Genomic DNA, 23,232 nt, shown 5'->3' with positions numbered 1-23,232 from the left:
ATCGGCCTCTCGGCCTTAGCTCCAGTAGCCCCGGGCACTACTCACCAGTCTCCACTGGACCCGCTCTTTCACCAGTGCCTGCGCACACGCGGCTGCCTCTGCCTGCGTGGCCTCCATTCATTCATTCAATAAACATTTATGGAGCACCTACTATGTACTAGGCGCCAGCTAGGCCCACCCCCTCCCCAGCTCTGCCTCCTCCATGCTCCTCCTCCAGGGCCCCAAGGGGTGAACATTTCCCTGCCTTCCCACATCCTGCGTGCTATCCCAAGGCAGAGGGGTGTATCGGAGTCCCCCCAGGAGAAGTGGAGGATCTGGGTGCCCGAGAGTGCAGCCCGCTCAGAGGCAGCCTGGCGGGAGAGGGACGCACAGGCCGGGCCAAAGCAAAAACAGAGTCCTGGCCTCACACGGGCTGGGCTTGCGCACGCCTCACGTTAGTTCTTCTAACTCCTGGCACGACCTTACGAGTTGGTACTGTTATTATTCCCACTTTACAGAGGTGGAAACTGAGGTCTCCCAGCTGCTACACAATGGCTTTGACCCTCTGTGGCACGCAGCTCTGGGTCAAGAGATGCTGTCGAATCCTGTGTCATTTAGGCAGGATGAGCTTTTTTTTTTCAATTATTTTAATTAGCTGCCAAGGGTGAAACTCCTCTTGGGGAGATTTGCTTCCAAAGAGTCCCCCATTTGGAATCCCCCGGCCAACCCCTCAGGGAAGACTCTGGGCTGCCTAGTCTGTGCCAGGCACCCCATTAGGAACTCAGCAGGGAGCACGGGCCGGGGGTGGGCTCACTCCTCCTCCTTGCCTCTCTGGCTGAGGTTCCCACTGACCCCCTCGGCACTGGAGCTTTCGAGGCCAGCAACAGAAGGGACACCAGGGTGGGGACAATTAGAATTCCAGCCTGCGTGAGGGATCCCATAAGCCTCTACATCTGGGACCCAAGGATGCCACCACCCCTGACTCTCTGGTTCAGTGGCTCTGGGTCTTTTTTGGGGGGCATGGGGGGAGTCTCTGATTATGAGTCTGGGGCTCAAGAGTTCTACAATATATCTACAACTCCTTGGCCCTAAACAGCTACTGTCTTGGCCTCTGTGGTCGCCAATTCTACAGAACTTCAAGCCGCCCTGACCCGCCCACGACCCCCACCTACTTGGCTCCAAGCAGGCCCCCTGCTTGGAACCCCAAACCAGGGGAGCACCCCGATAGCACCCCAGACCTGTCACCCTGTGGGGCCCCCGGCTCTCTAATAATGCTGCTTGGATTGCTGTATCGAGTATGGGGCTCCTGTTGGGGTTCGAGGGTTAGATTCCCACTCCATCAAACACTGCCAGCCAGCCTGAGCTAAGATTCCTGCCAAGGCTGCTGTAGACGACAGGAGGCCTAAGGCCTCGGCTGCTGAAGCCGCACCTCCGAGCAGTGCCCTCAGCAAGAGCTCTGGGGATTCCGAGATGGCTCCTTCCACGGGGGACTCCTGCCTGTCCTCCCCACTGCTTCCCCAGGCCCCGGCACCTGAGGCCCAGAGACCGCCAGGGCCAGGCTGAGAAGCCCTCCCAGGGCCACAGCTCATCACAACCCCAAACCAGGCAGTCACATGGGGTCCCTCTCCTGGCACTGAGACTAGTTCTTCTGGAGCTGGTGGGGGAGTTCGTGGGGGCCTGCAGCTGTGGCCTTGGAGAACAAGGAAGCTCTCTGTCCCTGCCGAGGAGCCCCGGAAATCCCCGGGGGGAGGGCCGCCCCATGACTGCTGGCTGCACAGGAGCCATGGCTCGGGAGGCATGGCCACCAGGTCAGTGCGGCCAGTCCATGGAGACCAGCCCTCCACCATGTTCTCCTGGAAGGGCGGGCCACATTCAGCTCAAATCCCGGCTCTGCCACTAAACCAACAGCGTGGCCCTGGCAAGCTACTTCTTTCCTCTGAGTCTCAGTCTCCCCTTCTGTAAAATGGGACCAGAAAGGCATTACCTCAGAGAGTGGGAGAGTGCATCGCTACAGAGCAGGGTCTGGCACGTAGTGAGTGCTCAATAAAGTTAGCTGCCACTGATATGGTCATCGTGGGCTGGATCCCCATCCCCCACTAATGCACACTGGCAGTGGAACAGGGATGAGGCCTGGCCCCTGACAGTGTCTTCCCTCCAGTCTTGAGGGCACACACAGCTCTTCTCCTGTCCCTGCCCCCTCTCATAGGTCCAGCCCCCCAAAGGCCTGCTCCCGCCCCCACCTTCAGCCTGCTCCCCAGCCTCGGTTTCTCTCCCATTGCTGAGCACAATGGCTGTTATAATTAATGGATTATCTCAGTGCGACAGCTGTGGTCCTTTGAAAATTGGGTTGAATAACAAGATCCTGGCGTATGGTAATTTCTTTTCATCTCCTGCTCCCTCTTTCTCTCTCCCTCACTCCAGACTTGTTATGCATGCAAATGCTTTTTCCCCTTTCCCTCCTTCCCAAACACCTTCCTCCTCCGACGGGCAAGGAGACAGACTATGGTCTGCTTTCCAGCAAAGAGACAGGTAGGAACTGACCCTCCTGGGTCCCTCCTGTGCACCTGGCACTAGGCAAAGTGCCTGACCCGTGTGACTTCTGTAACCTCCTACTGACCTGAGTCCTGACACCTTCCTGCTGAGACCTAGACTTTGGCTTTGCTCTTACCTCCCAGGCTGCTCCTGCTCCGGCTCTTTGCCTTCCCTAAGGTCCTGGTCCCAGGCCTCTGCTCTCTTCCAGCCCCTTTCCCACCCTGAGCATCTTGGCCCTTCCCAGGGCTTCTTTTATCAACTTCTATGTGCTGACCATACTCAAGCCACCCGTATCCCAGCTGCCTCTTCCCTGGCACCTGAAACCCAACTCATCCACATCCTCGACTGGACTGGACTCTCCTCCCAGTGCCGGCCCACTCTCCACCACTGCATCTGTCCCTGTCCCCTCCTGACCAGCGAGAAGCATCCCCAGCTCGCCAGCTCCCAGCACCTGGCAGGTCTTCATGCAAAGCCCCCCGCTGCTCCTGCTCTGCCCCAGCCTCCTCCCCTGCCCAAAATGAATTTCTCAGTCAGCTTCCTCACTGTTCTCTCTACCTCCAGTCTCCCCGCCCCCTTCAATCCATCCTCCACTCAGCAAATTCTAAAACGTAAAACTGAGCATGGCACTCTCCTGCTCAAAAGCCTTCGTTGGCTCCCTACTGATTCTGGGGAAATTCCAACAACAGACATCCCCAAGCCCAGCCCATGGGGTCCTGCTGAGCTGGTTCATGCTCTCCTCTCCTGGCCTGGTACCTCTCCCCACCAATTCAAATAGTCTGATTGGGGTCCCTCCTATGGGTTCCCACGGCCTCCTGGGCTTCCTCCATCACAGCTGGCATCATAACTGCTGTTTTTACCCCTGAACTTAGTTCTCAAGGAAGGGCCTGGACTCCCCATTAGAGCCCAGCACCAGGTACCAGATCTGTTAATGACTGAAAGAGGCCTGATCTCTCCCTTTATAGATAAGGAAACCAAGGCTCAGAGTATTTAATGACTTGCTCAAGATCACACCATTTGTGCAAGACAAAATCAGGATTTGAACCCAGGTCTGTGATTCCAATGCCAGTCTTTTCCCCTCCCTGGGGAGGGCTGTGGGGCTTAGCTTCTGCACAGATCTCAGGGGACTTGAACCTGAGATAAGAATTGATAAGGAGATGGGGCTCCCTACCTAGGCTGTCACGGCCTTGCCCTTGGACCAGACACATGACTCCCAGGGCCTCAGTCTACTCATCTGTAAAGTGGGAAGGAGCCCCGCCTCACTCCCCATCTCAGAGGGCTGCTGTGGGGCAGAAACTCAGGTCTCGGAGAGAGCCCATCCTGCTAACATCTGAGGGTTTTCCCCGCTCATCCTCCAAACCCAGCTGTGGTGCCCCTGGCAGGCACTCCTCAGAGCTTAGGGGTTTCCTAGGATGGGAGATGTCACTCAGGACAGAGACATCCCCCTACCCACCGCCCCGCTCAGTGAACCCTAGTGGGAGAGGCATGGGCAGCTTGGGGGTAGGATCATGACCTTGGAAAAAAAGCTTCCCTCTCTCAACCTTGAGGTCCTCATCTGTGAAGCAGGCCCATTAATGCTCATTTATTAGGGTTGCAATTGGGACTAATGTATAAAGTGTGATGCACGCACTACCAGAACGTGATCCTGAAGTGTGGGCAGGGGATAAGGGGGCAGGACAAAGCACCTGTTTCTGACTCTCCATCCTCAACAGTCTGATGAATAGAGCTTATACCCCAAAGGGGAGCCCTTGGGCCCCTCCACGTGGGCTCCTCCCTCCCTCTCTAAGCTCATACCCCACGATATCCCTTCACAACCTATGGAGTTGCAGGGCTGCCCACCTGCATGTCCTCTGGGCCTTTGCTCATGCTGTTCTTGAGCTTTGGGTGCCATTCTCACCCTTCCCCACCCCCTGCAGCCTAGACCTCATGCCTCCTCCTCCAAGAAGCCTTCGGAGATCTCCTCTCTGCAGGGAAGGTGACAGCCTCCCTGCTCTGCCCCCATCCCGATTCCATCCCCATAGAATCCTGGAAGGATCCTAAAGATTGTCTCACCCCACCTTTCCTCCCCTTGTTTTACAGAATGGCAAACTGAGGCACAGATGAGGGACAGCAGCTCTCCAGGGATGCACTTGAACCCAGGCATCTCGGCTGCTTCCAGCCCTGCAGGCAGCTTCTGAGCTGTTGTTCAGCCCTTGCCTGTCTTCTCCATGCCCCCAGCCCGGAGCTACCTGAGGACGGGACCTCCATCTTCCTCTCTGCTCCCCACACCCCAGTGCCTAGCCTAAGGCCTGGCGCATAGTAGGCACTCAGTAAATGTCTGTTGAATTGAATTGCGCTCAGGACGGCCAGTCGTCTCTGCTCTGTAAGAGAAGCATAGAGTTAGTGGAGCTGTTCCCGTGGCAACGGGGGGTGGGAACCAAGCTGGTGGGGTGAGGAGTCAGCCTCCCCAAGGACCCCATGGGCCCTGGGAAGGAGATGGGGTCTGAGAAGCTGGAACATTTGGACTTAGATGAGTCCAAACTCTGTCCCAACAGGCAGCATGGCCCTTGCAAGTCACACCGCCCCTAGGGCCTCAGCGGCCTCACCAGCCCAGTGGAGGTGGCACTCCAGTCCCTAGGGGCTCTGAGGACTGCTTGTGACGAGGACCAGAAGAGATGTAAGGAGTCTAAACAGTGACTCCAGCTCACAAGCATTGAGTGCTCAGAGCCTGACACACAAAGTTGGGTGGGAAATTACACCCAGTTCTACAGATAAGGAAACTGAGGCTCAAAGAGGCGGGCAGCTTGTCCGAGGCCCCACACCCATGCACTAGATGCCATGCTGTACACAGTCTCTCTGCAGAGCTGGAGGGAAGTGCGGCATAACAACAAACCCCAGACAAAGTCTTCGAGCCCACCGAAGGGTGGCCCAGGCCAGGCCCAGGCAAAGGGCCCGGCACGAGCCCCAAGGCTGTGACGGGAAAGGTGAGAAGCCACGATCTCCTCTCCTCATAGGGGTGAGCTCTGATTCCACAGCCCCCAGAGGGTTCGAAGCCATCCTGAGATCCATGGGCTGCAAAGTCCTGGGCTGGCCCCAGTGTTAACATAGATCAGCAGAGCCTATAAATACGCAGCTAGGCCAGACACAACAGGACCACGTCCGAGGGGACTATAACCCAGTGGGGACTATAACCCCAGCCCTGCCTCACAGCCCTCCCCGCTTGGGCCTCGGTTTCCTCATCTACCAGCAGCAGGGTACACCATGACCATAGCAGCTCAGGTTCTTTACCCAGCAACCTACAGATCCATGACCCAGCCAGGCGGATATAGGGGAGGCCCTGGGGGCCCCAACCAGAGACCCGGGGAGGAAAGGAGAAGGATACAAGGCCGGCTCGTCCTGGATCCTCCTGGGACAGCTAAGGGAGGAGCTTCGCTGTGCCTCTGCTCACTGGCCTGGAGCCTGGGAGAGGCAGGGAAAGGGGCCTAGACGCCAGCCATTCACTCTTCCATTCATTCCAACAGCTATTTTTTGAGCATCTCCTGCTGAGAGCAGAGGACTTACAGCCAAAGGACACAGCCTCCGGTGGGAGCTCCAGTGGGGAAGACAGCATGAGAAACACTGCTCCCCCGACCCCGCCCGTGTCCAGGTAGGGCTAACCTCTGGCTCCCGTGGCCTGTCCCAGCTTGCATCACGGGACCTGCCTTCTACCTGGACAGGGAGGGCGGTCTCCCTCACCCACTCACCCTGTAAACCCAGGGCCCCACACGGAACCCAGGAGGTGCCCCATAAATGTTCATGGGCTGAAAGGATGAACGAGGCACCATGGGGGCATAAAAGAGGGAGCCTGTGCACAGGGCTGTGATGTGAGGGGCTGGGGGGTACCTCACTCCACCCAGCACCGACTGTGTGCCAGGTCCACACGCTTAATACACAACAGACACGTTGCTACACCTACGTGAAGGATGAAAAAACCGAGTCCAAGAGAAGCTAAGGAATGTGCCCAAGGACCCAAAGCCGCAAAGTGACCCAGCACCCATAGCACCCCAGAAACAAGCCAGGGCTGGTGTATACAAACTCCTGGTCCAGGTGCTCTGAGCTTCGCAGGGACAACATTTGCCGAGTCTGGGACCCCCTGAAGGCCAGGCGCAGGTGAGAGGTCAGTGTCCTACTCTCTCATCAAAGCCTCGAACGAGCCCTGAGTGGCAGACAGACCCTCACTCAAAAAGCAGAGAAACTGAGGTTCCAAGAAGTGATGTGGGATTCCCCCAATCCCCGGCCCAGCAAATACTCGGAAGGCGGTACCTGCACGGAGGGACCCTCCTGCTGAGCTCCAGCCCCTCTGGGATTCGGGAGCCAGGGGTGCAGACCTGGGCCCAGGCCAACTCTACCCCTGCTGGCTGGGTAGTGCCCAGCCCTCTCTGAGCTCCAGCTTCGCCAAGACCCATCTCCTCTGCCCAGGTACTGCGAGCAGCAAAGGGGAAGATGGATAAGAGACCACCCCCCTTACAAACTGTAAAGTGCTGTCCATATTTAAGGGAATTCAATTGTTACTGCTATATTTTCCTTGGCCTTCCTCAACCACTTCTCTGCCCTCCTTTCTAGAAAGGCTACGACAGTTGTCAGATGCTTGCACTGTGCCTGCCCCGTGCTAAGGGCTTGTCACACATTTCATCCTCAGAATCCTAGGCATTAGGTACTATTCTCATGCCCATTCTGCAGATAAGGAAATTGAGGCTCACAGAGGTTAAGTGACTTGTTCAAGATCACATGGCAAGAGATGAGAGCACTTAGCCATGACACTGGATATGTGCCCCTGAGCGACTGTGGTGCCCAAGTCCTCTGGTTCATTAATGCCCACCTGCTCCCCGGTTTATCCGACTTCTCAGATGTATGCAATATTCATATTTCCATCAGCAGCAGCTCACACACTCCTTTCCAAGGGCTTCAGGAGCCCCATTAATCATTCAGACACACCTGCATATTCATTAACTTCCGAATTAATACAGAGCCCCTTATTACTTCAGGCTTGCTGCCTGCATTAAAGACATTCGACTTCATTCATTATTAAACTCCCCTGATAAATGATCATGTCCTTCCTTCACAGAAGGGGGCAGCACCCAGGCCCCCAAGCCGGAAGGTCTGCACCCAGCACCAGCTGCTGTGTGACCTTGAACCAGGCCTTCACCCTCTCTGGGCCTCCTGCACGTTTACCTGGTAAAATCAGGCAAAGGATAGTCTCTAAGCACCCAGGCTCATCAAAGTCAGCTTTGTCCCATCCTGCTGCAGACTCCTGAGTCCCTTCCCTGTACTATGTGTCTTTCTTAGACTCTCATAACCTCTGTTCTCCATGAAACAGGAGCCCGTCCTCTCTAGTTTTCCTGATCCTTCCTGACCCATGGCCTCCACTCGCACCTGGGCCTGGGCTTGGCAGCCAGTGGGCCTCGGGCCCTGGCAATGGGCCCATCACCTCGAGGACATCATCTGCCCCCAAGCTATGCTGGCTTGGAAGACGATGACATGTCCAAAATCAGAGAGGCCACCGACCCTAAATCCAGCGAAGATGGACTCCAGCTGCAACATGACAACAATAATAATAACAGCACCAGCATTTCCTGAGCAGGTACCATGCCCCAGGCCTGTGCTAAGTCCCGTACTTTTGCATCCTTCTTAAAACCACCTCCACTTTACAGATGGGAAAACAGAGGCAGCCGGGGTCCAGGCCACCTCCTCAGGAAATGCTGGCACCGGCTGTGAACCAGGTCTCTCTCACTTGGGGTCCTCTTCACCGTCACACGTGCCAGCTGGGGGCAGGACCCTTGGCCACCATCTTGCCGTGGCTCCATCCTTCCCTAAAGGTTCCCTGCCTAATGAAGCTGCAGCCAACACAGAACAGATCCCCCATCCTTGGCTGATGCCCTGATTGATCTCCATTATGCCAGGTGCAGAGCAGAGCCTACGGATCGAGCGTGAGGATGTCACCGCTGGCATCACCCTGCTGGCTCTGACCTGCCTTCCGCCTCCACTCCATGATGCTTCTGTGCCGGGCCACTCACCAGGCTGCAGGGCTGCCAACAGTAGCAGGCCAAGCCACCAAATGCCAGGCCTGAGGCTTCATTCCCCAACCCTCTGGCTGTGTGACTATGGGCCCATTACCAAACCTCTCTGTGCCTCAGTCCCACCATCTCCAATCCATCCCAATACCCGTCCAGGCCACACCCCGTGTGTGTCCAAGCCACCGATGCCTCTTGTCCATACAGAAACCAGCATCTCCCAGCATCTCCCGGGTTCCTCTCCTCTCCTCTGCTCAGCTGCCAGCCAGCCTCTCAAAATGCCATCTATCTGAAAGACCCATTGAAGGCCCCTCTCTTAAAACCCTTCCAGAAGCTTTCATGGCTCCGAGGCCAAAGCCAGACGTCTTCCTGAAGGTCAAGGCCCCGTGAGTCCTGGCCCAACCGCCCACTCCGGACCCGCCCCCCTGCTCTCTCCCCAAGGCAGCTCCCCCTTCCCTCACAGTGACTCTCCCCATTCTCGTCTGACCCTGTGATGGACGTTTGTACTCCCACGTCATCGGGGCCGCCCACCAAGCACAGTGTGTTCCCCACGGCAGCTCTGGCCCCCAGCACAATCGGCACAGCAATCCTTTCAAGACCGTAAATCCACAGGGCCATGGTCAATGCCACCAGGAAATCCAGTGGACTATAATGTAGGCCTTGCCACCCTTCATCTGCAAGCAGACACAGCACCCCCCCCACCCACTCGACAGCGTAAAAGGTCACTAGACCCATCTCTCAAATGAAGAAACCAAGGCTCAGAAAAACAAAGTGGCTTCCCCGTCACCGCTGGTAAGTAGTGGGGCTGGGACTCAAGCCTGGAGACCCAGTGCTCGCTACACACCAGACCCCAATAAGCTTTTCACATAATTAACTCATTCGACCCTCTCCACGGCCCAGAGACGGGCACTATTATTATACCCATTTGAGAGGCGAGGAAACTGAGGCCCAGAGCAGTGAAGGCACACGGCTAGGAGGTGGAGGAGCCTAAGGCACACGGCTAGGAGGTGGAGGAGCCTAAGGCACACGGCTAGGAGGTGGAGGAGCCTAAGACACACCAAGACGGAGCCGTGGAGCTTTTCCGCCCTCCGGCACGCTCGCCTCTCTCTCCCGGGCCCTCCGCTGCCAGGGGAGCCCTGGGTGAGAGGCGTCGCCATGCTGGCCCCTCCACCGTCCCAGCTCCATGGCCACAAGGACCTGAACCGAGCCTCTCCCTTTCGGGGCCCTGGCTTCCATCTGTAATTGGGTGGATGAGACACCCCTGGGGTCCCTTCAGCGGTGGCACATTATTCGCCCATCTGTGGGTCTACTTTACACCAGGCCCTGGGCTGGCAAAGCTGGTCTCTGGCCTGCAGGGGACCAGCAAGGAAGAGGAGATCTGGGGTGAAAAGGGGCAAGGAGCACATTCAGGGTTCAGGTGCAAGCAGGTGCAAGTCCCCGCCTGCTATCACGGAGAGCACCACGAAGCCAATGGGAGGCCAGAAGAGAGGCCGAGGGTGCGGTTAATCCCCAGGTGCCGAAGCTGGTGATTAACTGGGAGGGCCTGGAACCTCTGAGGACCCGCCGCCACCCAAGGGGCCTGGGGATCCCCAGAGGGGCTGCGCCCTGCCACCCAGACATTCCGCGTCTACTGAGCACCTGCTCTGTGCCCGGCCAAAGATTCCCGGCACACAGTGGAAGAAAAAAAGATGAGCAAGGAACTCGCAGATCAGCAGGGCACGCGGGCAGACGGAAACTCGGCACACCCCACTGGAGAGTCTCAGGGAAACCCTCTTGCGAATTATTTTGTAAAAGAAATAACCAGTTTCTAATTTCTCTTTAAAAATATGTGAATTATCACAGATTAAAGTTGCTTAAAGACAGGTAACACACCTGGCCTTTTGGGTGCTTCTTCATTGCACATCTAGTGTGAGCACTTAGGGTGGGGACCACAGCCAAGTCCCCACTCTGTCCCAGCCTCCAACATGGGCTGGCACGCAACAGGTACTCAGTAAACGCCTTAGCATACTCCCATCCCCCAGTATCAAAACTCTTGTATGTGAGAACCCCGCCCCCAGCCCAGGACACCTCACTCTTCGGTTTTAGATCCTCTGGGGTATTTTAGAGAAGGTTAGAGCTGGCAGTTAGTTCCCTTAGCACATCCAGGGGCCCCTCTGTCATATGCCGGGGGCTCCAACCGCCGGGCTGCGGACTGGTACCAGTCCGTGCCCTGTTAGGAATCGGGCCACATAGCAGGAGGTGAGTGGCAGGCAGACAAGCTGGCAAAGCTTCATCTGTATCTGCAGCCGCTCCCCAGCGCCAGCATCACCGCCTCGGCTCCACCTCAGATCATCAGGCATGAGATTCTCAAAGGAGAACCGGTCCCTGGTGCCAAAAAGGTTGGGGACCGCTGAATGAAGAAACAGGCAGGAGAGGGTAAGAGCCTTGCCCAAGGCCTAGCAGCCACACTCCATTCCTTTTGGGGTGCCCCTCCCTGCCCCAGATGCTCCTCCAGGGTTTGTGCTTAACCTACCTACATGCGGGTAGCCCCATGCCCCTGGTCACCCAGATCGCAGCCTTTGCCTGCTGGACACCACCACAGAGGCCTTCAGATACCCCAGGTCTAGGTCATCTTCTCACCCAAACCCAGTCTGCCCACACGACTCCGCTTGGTCAAGGTTACCACCACCCTGCCTGCTTGCTTAGGCCACAGATCCCAGTTTCTTCCTCAGCTCCTCTCCTTCCCACCAGAAAATGATGATTAGACCAGCCACAAAGTCTGCCACTTCCGTCCTCAGAATGCCGCCCACGTTCATTCTTCGCTCCTCACTCATCGGGACAGGCCACCACCATCATTTGCCCGGCTGCCTACCGTGGCCTCCTCCTCCAGCCCCACTGTACAGCGGCCAAGAGTCCTCCAGAGGGCAGCTCTGATGCTGCTTCTCCTGTTCAAGATCTTTCCAGGCCTTCCTGCAGCCCGGGGACAGAGGCCAAGCTTCTTACTGGCCCACATCCTCCTCACCTCCCACCCCAGCACACTGCCCTCCTCACATTCCCTGCCCACAGCAGGCCGCCCACTCCCGCGCTGACACATACCCTTCCCTCTCCCTGCTACTTGCCACCAACACTGTGAACCCCCACCGGCTTCAGCTCGGGCATCACCTCCTCCAGGAAGCCCACCCTGAACCTTAGGTCTGGCTTCACCACTCCACAGCACCTTCACATTCACCAGCATCAAGTGGTGTCCCTCTCTACCCCGAAGGGTCACCATTTCCCTTCCAGAGGGCTAAGACAGCACCAGGTGCCCTTTTATGCCCCCGGTGCCAGCAGGAGGCCTGGGGCATGGGAAACTAGAAAAGCATGTAATTCCTAGAGGCCCTGTGTCCCCACCCACCTACCTCCCCACACACTGACCGCTCTTTATTAATACTGGTGACAACAGGCCTCCCAGCTCCTTATCATTATTATTATCATGACCATTAGAGCATCGACCAGTGCTTCAGGTCCTGGGCCCACACTGGCCTCAGCCGGCTCAGGGCACTATGGTCACGCAGGTGCAGGGAAATCGAGGAAACATGAACAGGGTCTCGGCCACGAGCCTCACCTGGGCCAGCGGCCTTTATCTGGGCACATGGGGACGCTTTTACAGATGAGGAGACTGAGGCTCGGCGGGCAAGCAGCTGGCCGGGGGCTCACGACCGGCGGGGGCTGAGCGAGGGGTCAGAACCGGACTTCTGTCCACTCTCCTTGCACTGGATCCAGGAGCTTTCAAAGCAGAAGTAGGTGACGATGTTCACGGAGCTTCCTGGGCCAGGCATGTTAGGTGCTCTGGGAGGCCACCAGCACAGAGGACAGAGCACCAAGTCTGGGGTCCCAAACAACTTGGAATCGGACCCCTCCCTGCTGTGTGGCCTCTGGCAGTCTGAACAGCTTCCCTGGGGACAAGAGGCTGCCCTGCAGGCCTGCCATGAGTGTTCAATGAGACTATGGTTCAATGACCACAGCCAATCATTAGGGAGCACCACCCAGGCCCCGCTGTAGGTGTACTACCTCATCTAACCCTCGCAACGACCCCACAAGAGGCAGGCTCTAACAGTATCCCCATCTTACAGACAACAAAAGGTAGGCAGGCCCCAGGGTCAGGGTACCCACCCAAAGCCATTCAGCCGTCTGTGTGGAGCTGGGTGCAAAGTGCCACGTAGAGAATGCCAGGCATGGGGCATCCTGAAGAGACCGGCCTCCCCCACTTCCACTCCAAAGACCTGCTGTGTCCTCCCTGCCCCCTCCACAGAGCCCGACCCTCTTGCCCTCCACCTCCCTGATCAAAAGCCACCTCTTCCACAGCCTTCCCTGTGCTCTGTCACCCTACCTCCTCTCTGTCACTTTGCCATCACCCATTAACGTTTCCCCAAAAGGTACAGTAGTCTCCAAAAGAAGACCAGAGACCAACCCCCTCCCCCAGCCCTGCCTCCACCCATCCCCACACAGCTGCCAGAGGGAACTTCCCCAAGCACAAGAAGTCTGTGGGTCACTGCCCTGCACGAAGCCTCTGTCGCCGCCCTGGTCCTCGTCCCAGCATCCAAGACCCCCTCAGGATCCGGCTGGGCCCCGCCTCTGCAAATGTACCCTGCCACCCGCTCCTGTAACGAGAACACTGTCAGAACAGAGCTCTGCCCACACAGGGCACACGGCCCCCATCACCCAGGTGCTGGCCTCTTAGATGCCTCCCTTACTTGGGCTCCGCCTTCAACACCCCCCACCTCCACCATCAGCTTCTTATTTGCGGAGCCCAACCCCGGACCAGCACCTGCAGGAACTCCCTTCCCCATTTGCTCAGCTCTTCCCACTCCACCCTCGGTCCTGAAATGCATCGTCCACACCCACACCCGTTTCTAAATGCCCCGGCATAAGCCCCCCGGTGCTAGAAGACATGGCCTAGGCTCCCCCTTCTCTCCACTCCCCAACTCCTGGGTCCTCCTTCTGGACTCTTGGCCTTACCTCTTGGCCTTTCCTCTCAAAAGTCTCAGGACCTGGTGTGCCCACCTTGTGAATGCCACTCCTCACACCAGACTCAAAGCCACCCCCTAGGGAGCGGTCCCCAACCTTTTTGGCACCAAGGACCAGTGGTCCTATGAGAATCTAATGCCTGATGATGTGGCGGGGAGCTGGGGCGGTGATGCTGGTGCTGGGGGGCGGCTGCAAATACCGAGGAAGCTTCCTCTCGCTCACCGGCCATTCACTTCCTGCTGTGTGGCCTGGCTCCTAACCTGTACGGTCCGTAGCCAAGGGGTTGGGGACCCCTGGCCTACAGAATACCTTCCAGCCCAACCCGGCATCGGTCACCCTTGTCTACCTTCCCCCTTGGCTGTGGGATCCCTGACAGCAGGGGCTGTTCTCATTCACCTCCAGGCCCCCGGTGCTTTGCATAATGCTTGGCCCACACCAGATGCTTTAGAACTGTCTGCCGAATAAACAGACTTCTTCCTTCTGAGCCGTCCCCGAGCTCCTGGAGGCAGAGGGAATGGAACGAGTTCATTAGCCAACAGCCACCAGCAGGAATCCACCCTCTTCTCCCCACATCCACCAGCCTCCAGTTGCTCTCCTGAACTACTACAGTGGCTGTCACCTTCCTCCCTGCCACCACCCTCACCTGCCTACTGACCCCCATTGGGTGGAAATAAAACACACAGTCTTTCCTGACTTCATTTCTTCACTTTGCAGCTTCTGACCCTCGCTATGCGGGCCTGCTAAGTGCAGCCTCTAAGCCCCTGGAGGGCAGGATCCCCATCTTACTCCTCCCAAGATCCCCATGCCTACCACAGAGCAGGAGTTCAAAAATCTCCTCGAACAGACAAATGAGTGAGTGAGTGCTGGGTTCAAATCCTACACTTCTGCCTAGGTCTGTTTTCCCATCTGTAACTGTCGATCGCTGTCCTTGCCTTGCCTACTTTGCAGAGGGCTCTAAAGGAGATCAAATGATGGATGGCATCCGCCCAGAAGTGCTTTCAAAACCATAAGTCACGACATACCTGGCGGGGACTTTTAATTCCAAAGGAGTTGAAAACTGAGGCTGAGGTTAAGTATTCCACTCACTCATTTATTTAATACCACCTCTCAGGCCCTGAGGCCTGTGCGGGCATCCATGGTGATCAGGACAGACGTGGCACTGCCTTGAGGAAGCTCACAGCTCAAAGGGAGTCGTGCAGGAGACCAGTAACTGCAGGAGGAACATGGGGAGCCACAGGGCTGCAGGACAAAATGGCCTAGGCTGGGGAGGAGGGTCTAGTAAGGCACTGGAAGAAGGGTCCTGGCATTCTCAGGCCCATGGGAAACAAAGGGAACCCAAAGAGCCACGCCGACTAGCAAAGGGGGCATGCTACCTCGACAAGCCAATGAAGACGCAACCCCATGTCCCCATTTTACAGATGAGAAAACTGAGGCCCAGAGAGCGGAAGCCATCATGCCTCAGATCCTACAGCTCTTGGGCAGCAAAGCTGGTGATCTTTGGGCCTCTTGCACCTGCCGAGGCCCCTGGGAAGACTGGAAACAGTTTCTAGAACCTTCGGCCTCTGAACTAAGGGCCCAGCTGCTCTGACGGCATCCAGGTCAGCTGCTCCCAGACACAAGAAGAGCCACAGCTACAGGAGGCTAGTGCCAAGCACACAGTGGGCCATCAGGAAACACAGCAGCAGCTGAATCTGGAGGAATCACTGCAAACAGCCCGAAGAAGCCGTCCACGGTGGGAGCTGCTTAACGTAAGCCAAGAAAGAGGCCGCTGCCCTAAGAGGCACTGAGATTTCCCGAAACTACACCGGGCCGGGCAGACTTCCCTTTAATGCATGCAAATGAAGGGCATAAATTTCTGCTTACTTAACTTCACAAATGTTAACAAGCTCATAAAAAAAATAAGTTATTCTTCCTCAGCCTTGCAACACCCTTCATTTGTTTAATTTTGTTTCTCCTCCCTCCGTAGCCTCCTCTGTGAGAAAGGAAAATCTGCAGATTTTGGTGTCTCCCTGCCAAGTGGGTCTGCCCTTCCCTCCCTCCACCCTGCCCCAATGAGGCCGGACGGGAACCCCCCAGCAAAGGGATCAGAAGGCCCACAGCTGTGTGACACGGGGCTCTGACTTAACCTCTCTGGTTTTACTGCCTCATCTACAAAGCAGGAACTGTGATCACACTCCCCCTGCCTCAAAGCTGGTGTGAGGACCAAACAAGATAATCCCAGTAAAGTGCTTAGCTTCCTCCTGGCACAGAGCAAGCCCCCACTAAATGTTAGCCCTCCTTATTATGTAAAGGAGAGTTAAATACTCCCCAGTTAATCCATTTGTAGAGTTTGCCTTCTGGGGCAAGCTGGCAGCTCCAAATGCAGCCTGAGGAACAGTTTCCTTGGCCAGCTCAGTATTGATACAAGTCCCAGTTTGATGCCACCAGACAGACCCTGAGCCCTGGCATTTACCGCGGGCCCCACCACACCCTATTGCCTTACTGGGACCACAGGCACACCTTCGCGTGACCGGGCCTCTGTGGGTATCTGAGTTTGCCGTCCCCGGTTTATGCCTCTCTAAAGCTGATCTCGTGGAATGCATCATTAGGCCCAGGTGACAGATGAGGAAACTGAGGCTCACGGAAGGGCAGCCCACAGTGAGAGTCCAGTCACCCATCCCAGCCCGTTTTCTCTCCTGAGCCCCTGCGCCATTATGCCAGCTCGAGAGACACCTCCTCGGCACACAGAAAAGCGAACGGCCTGTTAGTCAAGTGGTGAGAAAGGCAGTGCTCGGCCTCCACGGGGCTCACCCCGCACGTTCCGTGACCAGGTGGGAGCTGAGTGGGAGTCAGGGCCTGCCCTGGGCTTCCTCCAGCCCCGTGACGAGTGCGCCAAGCCCCACCAGAGCCCATGCAAAAGATGGGAAGTGGGGGTTAGAGCTGGTTCGTTCTCCTCGGGTCCCCTCTATATCCTCCACCTTGAGTGTACCTCAAGTTCAGGCCACTTCATCCTTCCTCTCACCCGTCTCAAATCGCCCCTCCGTGCCCCTCCCCAGGCAGGTCCAGCCATTGGTCCATTCTTCCTACTGAACAAAGCAGGGCTCCCAGCAGTTCAAGAACTTTCCCAAGTTCTCACCAAACCAAGAGTAGCTGGGTGGGGACTGGAACCCAGTTCTCAAATATCCCCATCCTCTCTCCCTCCAGGGACAGCCAGCTGCTGCAGGTGGAGAGGGTGGGGCCAGGGCCTCGGTGGGCGGGGCCACGAGAGGCAGGGGCGGGGCCTGGCAGGTGGGGGCGGGCTGAGACAAAAGGCTGGATCCTCTGTCCAGGTCCTGGTTGCTCTGGCAACAGGACTAATTAATTCCAACTCAGGCTCCATCTGTGCCTTGGCTAGATGGGAGGTTTGGGCTCGCGGGTGTTTGTTTTGAAGGAAGGAGAGTGAAGCGGAGGAGCTGGGAGGCTGCGGTCCCAAGGGGCTGGCAAGGGGCTGACACCCGCCTCCTTCACACGTAGCATTCCCACCTGACAAGAAGAAACAGGCTCGGCCACTAGAGACCATTTCAGACCTCCTCTCCCAAAGAGGCGGCTCATCCCAGCCCAAAGAGCAGACAGCACTGCCTGTGGTGTGTGCACACACGCATGCACACGCCAAGGAGTACACAGGCTCCACAGTGAGAGAGACTTGGGTTCGGATGCCAGCTCAGCTTTGAGCGTCTCAGCTTCCCCAACTGCAAAATGGGCAACACTGCTCCACTCAAAGGACTCTTAGGAGTATCAGAAAGCTGTTCCCAGAGCAGGGGCACCTGAGGAGTCTAGTCTGTCCTGGGGTCGCGGAAGACCTGGCTGAGGACGATCCTGGCCATGGAACTGCCCATGCAGTACCCAGAGGGTGGCACTTTTGAGGAACTAGAATGAGGCCAGGAGGACTGGATCGTGGCATGGGAGAGGGAGAGGCAGGAGCCCCGAGGCTTGGTCAAGTCCCAGCAGGTCTCAGAAGCCAAGGTAAGGATTCTGGACCTTAGCCCAAGGACAGAGGGGAGCCAGTGACATGCTGGGGAGCTCGTGCCTATGACAGAAGGGCACAGAATGAATCAGAGGGGTGAGAGTGATGGTGAGTGTGATGGTGAGTGATGGAGGCTCTGAGTCAGTGGGGTGGACAGGCGATGAGATGATTTGAGAGCAGGGCTCGATGACCTATGGGATGAGGATGGAAGGCCAAAGGTGAAGTTCAGAGATGACTCCCAGGATCCAGGTGGAAGTCCGAGCGATAGTAGTGGCCGTCCTAGGACAGGGAGCCTCAGGGAAGGAGCAAACAGGCCAGGGCACAGAAAGACAGAGAAAGAGCCCAGCATGGGATAAGTTGACATTTAGGGGCCAGAGGAACACCCCAGAGGATGTGTCCAGTCAGAAGGTGGCTATACCCAATCCCCGACAGTCAGAGGGAGGGCACAGCAGAGGACGGAGCCTTGGGCACCCCTACACAGGGCTGCTAAGAGGAGGCAGGGGAGGGGAGGCGTCGCACACAGAGTGGGAGCTGAGGACCAGGCCGGAAGGGAGCATCACCCCTCAGGGACAGGCATGGCTGGGAGTGGACACTGGTGCTCAGGAGCCTGCCCCACGGCAGCACTTGGAGCCAGACCACCTGGGTTCAAATCCCAGTGGCTACACCTCGCCAACTGCGAGATCCTGAACAAGTCATTTCCTCTCTGAGCCTCAACTTCCCCATCCGTAAAATGGAAATAAAAGCGATATCTACCCCCCAGAGGTTCTTATGAGGAGGGCTGGCCCCCTGGAGCCCCTAGGCTGAGCCCCAGAGATGCAGGATCTCCGGGGATCAGCTCTTTCAGGGAGCGGGGCAGGCCACGACCCTTTGTTGAGCACCTACTCTGCACCAGGTACCTCACATGTGATAAAGACCATACAGAGTAGCGATCAAGGAGGCTCTGAGTCAGATGGCCCAAGCCGAATCCCTGGTCTCTTACTTACTAACCGTGGGACTGGGGGAGGCCCCTCCCTCGACCCTGGCTCCTGTGAATGTGAAATGGGGTTAATGAGGGTACCCACCCATGGCTCATGGGATTGTTGTGAGCATAAAATATGTAAACACATGAAGCATTTGTCACCTCCCTGGCACACAGCAAGCACTAAATAAATCGTCACTGTTGTTACTAGTACAGCCGTTGCTATTGCTGCTCCGTATAATAACCCAGCAAAGGAACGTAGCAGTCACCACGTGACAAATGAGAAGGACAAAGGCCTCATCAGCCTTAGTGTCCAGGACCTAGACCAGCCGCCAACTGATCATAGGATTCCCCTCTTCCCCACAGGATAGAGCCATGTGAGATTACCTGGGTCTGAACCTTGCCCTGGCCGCTCCAAGCTGCGTGACCTTGGATGAGTCACCTCACTTCTCTAAGCCTTAGGTTTCTCCCCTAAAAAATGAGGGTTCTTATCCCTTACCATCATCTGAGGACTGAACAAGGCAACACACAAAAGGTGTCCAGCCCAGGAACTGCACACAGTAGGTGCTCAATAAATGATAGCAGTTATAATTAGTGATTGGATGGGAAGGCCCAAAGGAACCAATGAATGCAGACAAGCACTCACAGTAGGGTCTTGTGTGAGATGCCCTCCCAGAGCCACACAAGCACACCCTCAGAGGTGCTTCAGCTTGGAGAGCCGCCCCCAGGTGTACCCTGCCCCCCACGTTTCTCCACCAGGGCCCCCAACCGTGTTCCCATCCATGCCCACCCACCCCTGCCAACCTCTGCAGAGCTGACACACAGCCACGCGTGCTCACCCAGCCCGTGACTCAACCAGCCAGCCTCCTCCCTCCCCCGCTCTGCATCTGCTCAATTAGGGAAACTGGGGAGCCAGAGAAACAAAGACTTAATTTCTGAGCTAATCAGCCTGCCTCATACTAATTACCATCCTCCCGGGCATTAGGGCAGACTTCCTGGGGGAGGCAGAGGGGGAGGCTGGTCCCTGGGAAGGACACCCCCTTCCCCCAAAGCCTGAGTCAACACAGGGACGAGGGTGGTGGGGGATCCAGGAGGCTTGGGCAGGTGGAATTTCAAGGTGGAACTGTGTGGATGGGGCCAGAAGCAGGGGACACAGAATCAACTGGGCACACAGCAGGAAACGTGCCTGAAGGGGTGTCCTTTGGGCTGGCCTCACCCTCCCAGGGCCCTACTCCTGCCCCATCTGGGAGGCAGCCCTGGGCTGGGGGAAGGCCCCAGAACAAGTGCCCCAGTAGGTGTCCAAGTCACAGCTTTGGCAGAAAGATGGACAGATGAACACTTTTAGGCTTGAAAAGTGAGCGATGATCAGAGTGAAGCTTCTGGATCACAACATAGTGCGTGAGGTGTGTGTGGACCAGCGCGTACGTGCTGCAGGTGCAGGCATGCGCAGCATGGCATGTGAGGTGTGTGTGTGTGCATGTGTGTGGAGGGTAAAAAGTACGTAAAAGTGCTGGCAGCGCAGGCATGGAGGAGTGTATGCGCGCAGGCTGATGTGCGTGAATATGTGTGTGGGGCATGCATGTGAATGTGTGTGTAAGCATGTGTGTGTGTGTGTGTTGCATGTGTACACACGTGCACAAAACAAGAGGGCTCAGGAAACCAGGAGGCCCGGAGTCAATCCCCAGCTCAGCCCTGGACAAGTCCCTACCCACTGAAATTCAGACTTTACCATGCGAGAGTTGGTGGGGTGACGTCACTTATTCTCCAGCAAATGCTTACGGAGCACCCACTACACACGCACCAGGCTCTGTGCTGGGCACACAGGCTCAGCTGCAAACAGATGCATGAGGTCCCTGTCCTCCCGGCTTCCACTGTGGTGGACAAGCCAGCGAGTCAACCTGTAAACTGGTCAGCAGAGTGTGGGAAGGACAAGGGTGCTGTGCGGAGCGCGGATGCTCCAGGATGCAGCCCGTGTGACTGGGATGGGGCTGCTGAAGGCAGGGCTTGTCGCTGCATTTTTTAGAAAAGGTCCTACCCAGCAATGAAACTTCCGATGATCTGAACTCACTGTGGGCCCCAGTACAAATCCCTTCCCCTCTCTGGGCCTCAGTGTCCCCATTTGCACAATGAAGAAACAGAATGAGATGGTCTCCAAGGTTTTCCCCAGATTTACAAGCAAGGATTCTCAGTTGATTCGCCATCACGGGTATGTGTATGTGTGTGTGACACCAGGGACTATGGTGAGCTGGCATGTGTGTGTGCGCGCGCGCGCGCACACACACACACACACACACACACACATACAGCTGACCACCTCCAGGCCCTGAATCCAGCTGCACAATGAATACACCTGGTGATGAGAGGGGCTGGCAGTGCCAATCTCTCTGAATCACAGGTTCCCAAGGGTACAAGCTCACTCCACTGACACAGGGCATCCCTTAAACTGTCACCCTCTCACCCTGTCACGGTGCCATTAGAGCTACCCCCCACATGGAATGCCTACTACGTGCCCAAATTCTCACAACAGCCCTGCCAGGTAAGTACTGTTACCCTGATGAGCATACGGGGAAACTAAGGTTCAGCTGGGCCAAGTGACTTACTCAGTAAATGGTAAGCTAGGGACTTAAATCTGACCCGATCCCAAGCCGCCCTCGGGCCTCAGACTAGGGGACCAGGCTGGCCCAGGCCCTGGCCAAGTACCACTCTCTGTGGATTAGAACGGGCACGCGACACAGCAAGGTGGTTAGACGGACAGCCTGTGAACCAATGGCCCAGGTTCAAATCCTGGTCTGTCCACTGACTCACTTTGTGAGCCATCATGTGACGTGAGCCCTCTCTGTGCCTCGGTTTCCCCATCTGTAAAATGGGGGTAATGCTATTTTAGTGGATTTAATTTCTGTAAAGTTCTCAGAACACAGCCCGGCACATGGTGCTTCTTAAGTGTTGATAAATAAAAGGAAAAAACGATTCTCTCTGATTGCCTGGGCAGTCTGAGAACTGGGGCCCACGGAGGGTAAGGGGCAGAGCTGAGACTCAAAGCTGGACCCAAGACTCCCTGCCCAGTGCTCTCTTCCTACATCTCCAAGGGATCTCCAGCTCAGCCAAGAGATGAAGAAGTCCCAGGACTGACCCAGGCTCGGGCCCCAGTGGGTAGAGAGAGACCCTATGGAAACTGAGGAAGGTCGGGGGGGACATGACATGGGACGGGAGTGCCAGTACAGGCTGGCACTCACTACACGGCCCCATCCTTAGCTCCGGAAGGCCCAGGCACTCCTGTGGCTACTTGAGCCCTGGGCAGCCACGTGCTGACATAGCTCCCCTATGACATAGCACCGAGGGCCCAAGGCCCAGTGGTCCTGGGACACAGCAGACAGGGAAGGGCAAGGGGATGGTGTGGCCTCCCAGCACCTGATAAGCTGACCCGGCTGCTGGCATTCTGCCCCAAGCAGCCAAGGGCTTCCTGGCCTGGGACCCCCACGGCCCCCTGCCACAAGCCCTCAGCCAACAGCTGGGAGAGGAACCCAGACATCCGCACTCATCCTCAGAAGCAGACCCCTACCAAGGAGCGCCCCCATGTCACAGCCCAGCTGGCCGGAGGTGTGAGTACTTGAAGTCATGCACTGTTGCTGAAAGTGGACAAGCCAGCCACCCACAACAGGTTGCCCCACACCAGGTGGACAGGACAGCTCCTGCTGTGCCTCAGGGGCGACGCCTGGGGTGTGGAAGGCACAGGTTCAGGGGCCCCGTGAAGGGCTTAGGCAGCAAGGCCAACCCCGCATGGCTAAAAACAGCTGGGGTACTCATGTTTGCAGAGGCCCAGAAACATGGCAAGAGCCCTGCCAATGATGAAAGGGGGCAGCAGCTCGACCCCGCCACCGCCCCCCAACAGGGAGCATGTGTCAGCTTCCTACTTAGAAAGGGGTATATACACTCATACATTTTACTACATGTATACACTCTAACACACAACAAACACGAATCACCCAGGACACACGTGCACACCCAACGTTAGCCTACCCACTTCCTCATAGGGTCCCTTCCCTAGGAAGGAACTGGAAGGCTGCCCAAAACAGACAGGGCAGGCCAGAGAGATGGAGGGAGATGGAGACAGAGTGAGAGGCAGAGGCAGGGTAAGAAATCTAAGCCCGGACCCCTGGGTGACCCCGCTCAGAAGCAGCCACTCAGGGCTGGCCCAGGCGATGTGGAAAGTGAACGTACCCAAGCCGAAAGCTAAGGGACCTGGATTCTACCCTCAGCCCCGCCACTTCCTGCTGTGTGACCCTGGGCCAGCGCCTGTCTGGGCATCACCTGCCTGTGAGTGTAGCAAGTGGTCCTGACGCCCCATCGAGGCCCAGCTCCAACCTCGCCCCACACTCCTTAGCATCTGCAGCTGCCCTGCAGGCCCAGATGGTCCCTTAGGACCGTTCCCCCATCCCTGAGCTTCCCCTGAATCCAGCACTGAACGTCCAGTCAGTTGCCCTCTCAGCCAAGCCAGGCACCCACCTCCCAAAGCCTTTCCTCTGCCATCAGCCCCAGCACCAAGCAGAGAGGGGAAGAGCAGGACAGTGACAGGAGACAGTAGGCCCCCGACACGTGCCTGTGGAGGAGGAGTGGATGAATGGCGCTTTCCTGCATCGTCTCACTAATCCTAATGGCCCTCGAGCCCATGTCACAGATGAAGAAGCTGATCTGCCTGGAGCCATGCAGCCATCCGGGGGATGAATGGGCTGGCATGAAACCCACGCTTCCTACTCCAGAGCTCACCAGCT

General features: G+C 56.9%; 1 protein-coding gene across 7 annotated transcripts in view; it reads right to left on the bottom strand.

The window, feature by feature from the left end:
* The window catches only part of ELFN2 (extracellular leucine rich repeat and fibronectin type III domain containing 2), a 54,589-nt gene that overhangs the window by 15,960 nt on the left and 15,397 nt on the right, over positions 1-23,232 (bottom strand). The window contains exon 1 of one of the 7 annotated variants that reach the window (XR_005656085.1): positions 46-611. The exons of 5 other annotated variants lie outside the window; for them this stretch is intronic. Coding sequence is in view for 1 of the 2 variants with exons in the window: in XM_039877754.1 (XP_039733688.1) it covers positions 11,050-11,069 (20 nt within the window). In the remaining variant the exon portion in view is untranslated. Of the gene's footprint in view, positions 1-45; positions 612-11,049; positions 11,351-23,232 lie in introns of those variants that run through there. One more of the 7 variants, XM_039877754.1, reaches the window with a different exon arrangement.

Source organism: Pteropus medius, unplaced genomic scaffold (genome assembly GCF_902729225.1).
Source record: "Pteropus medius unplaced genomic scaffold, Ma_sr-lr_union100, whole genome shotgun sequence".
NCBI lineage: Eukaryota > Metazoa > Chordata > Mammalia > Chiroptera > Pteropodidae > Pteropus > Pteropus medius.
This window is presented reverse-complemented; position numbering and strand designations above follow the sequence as displayed.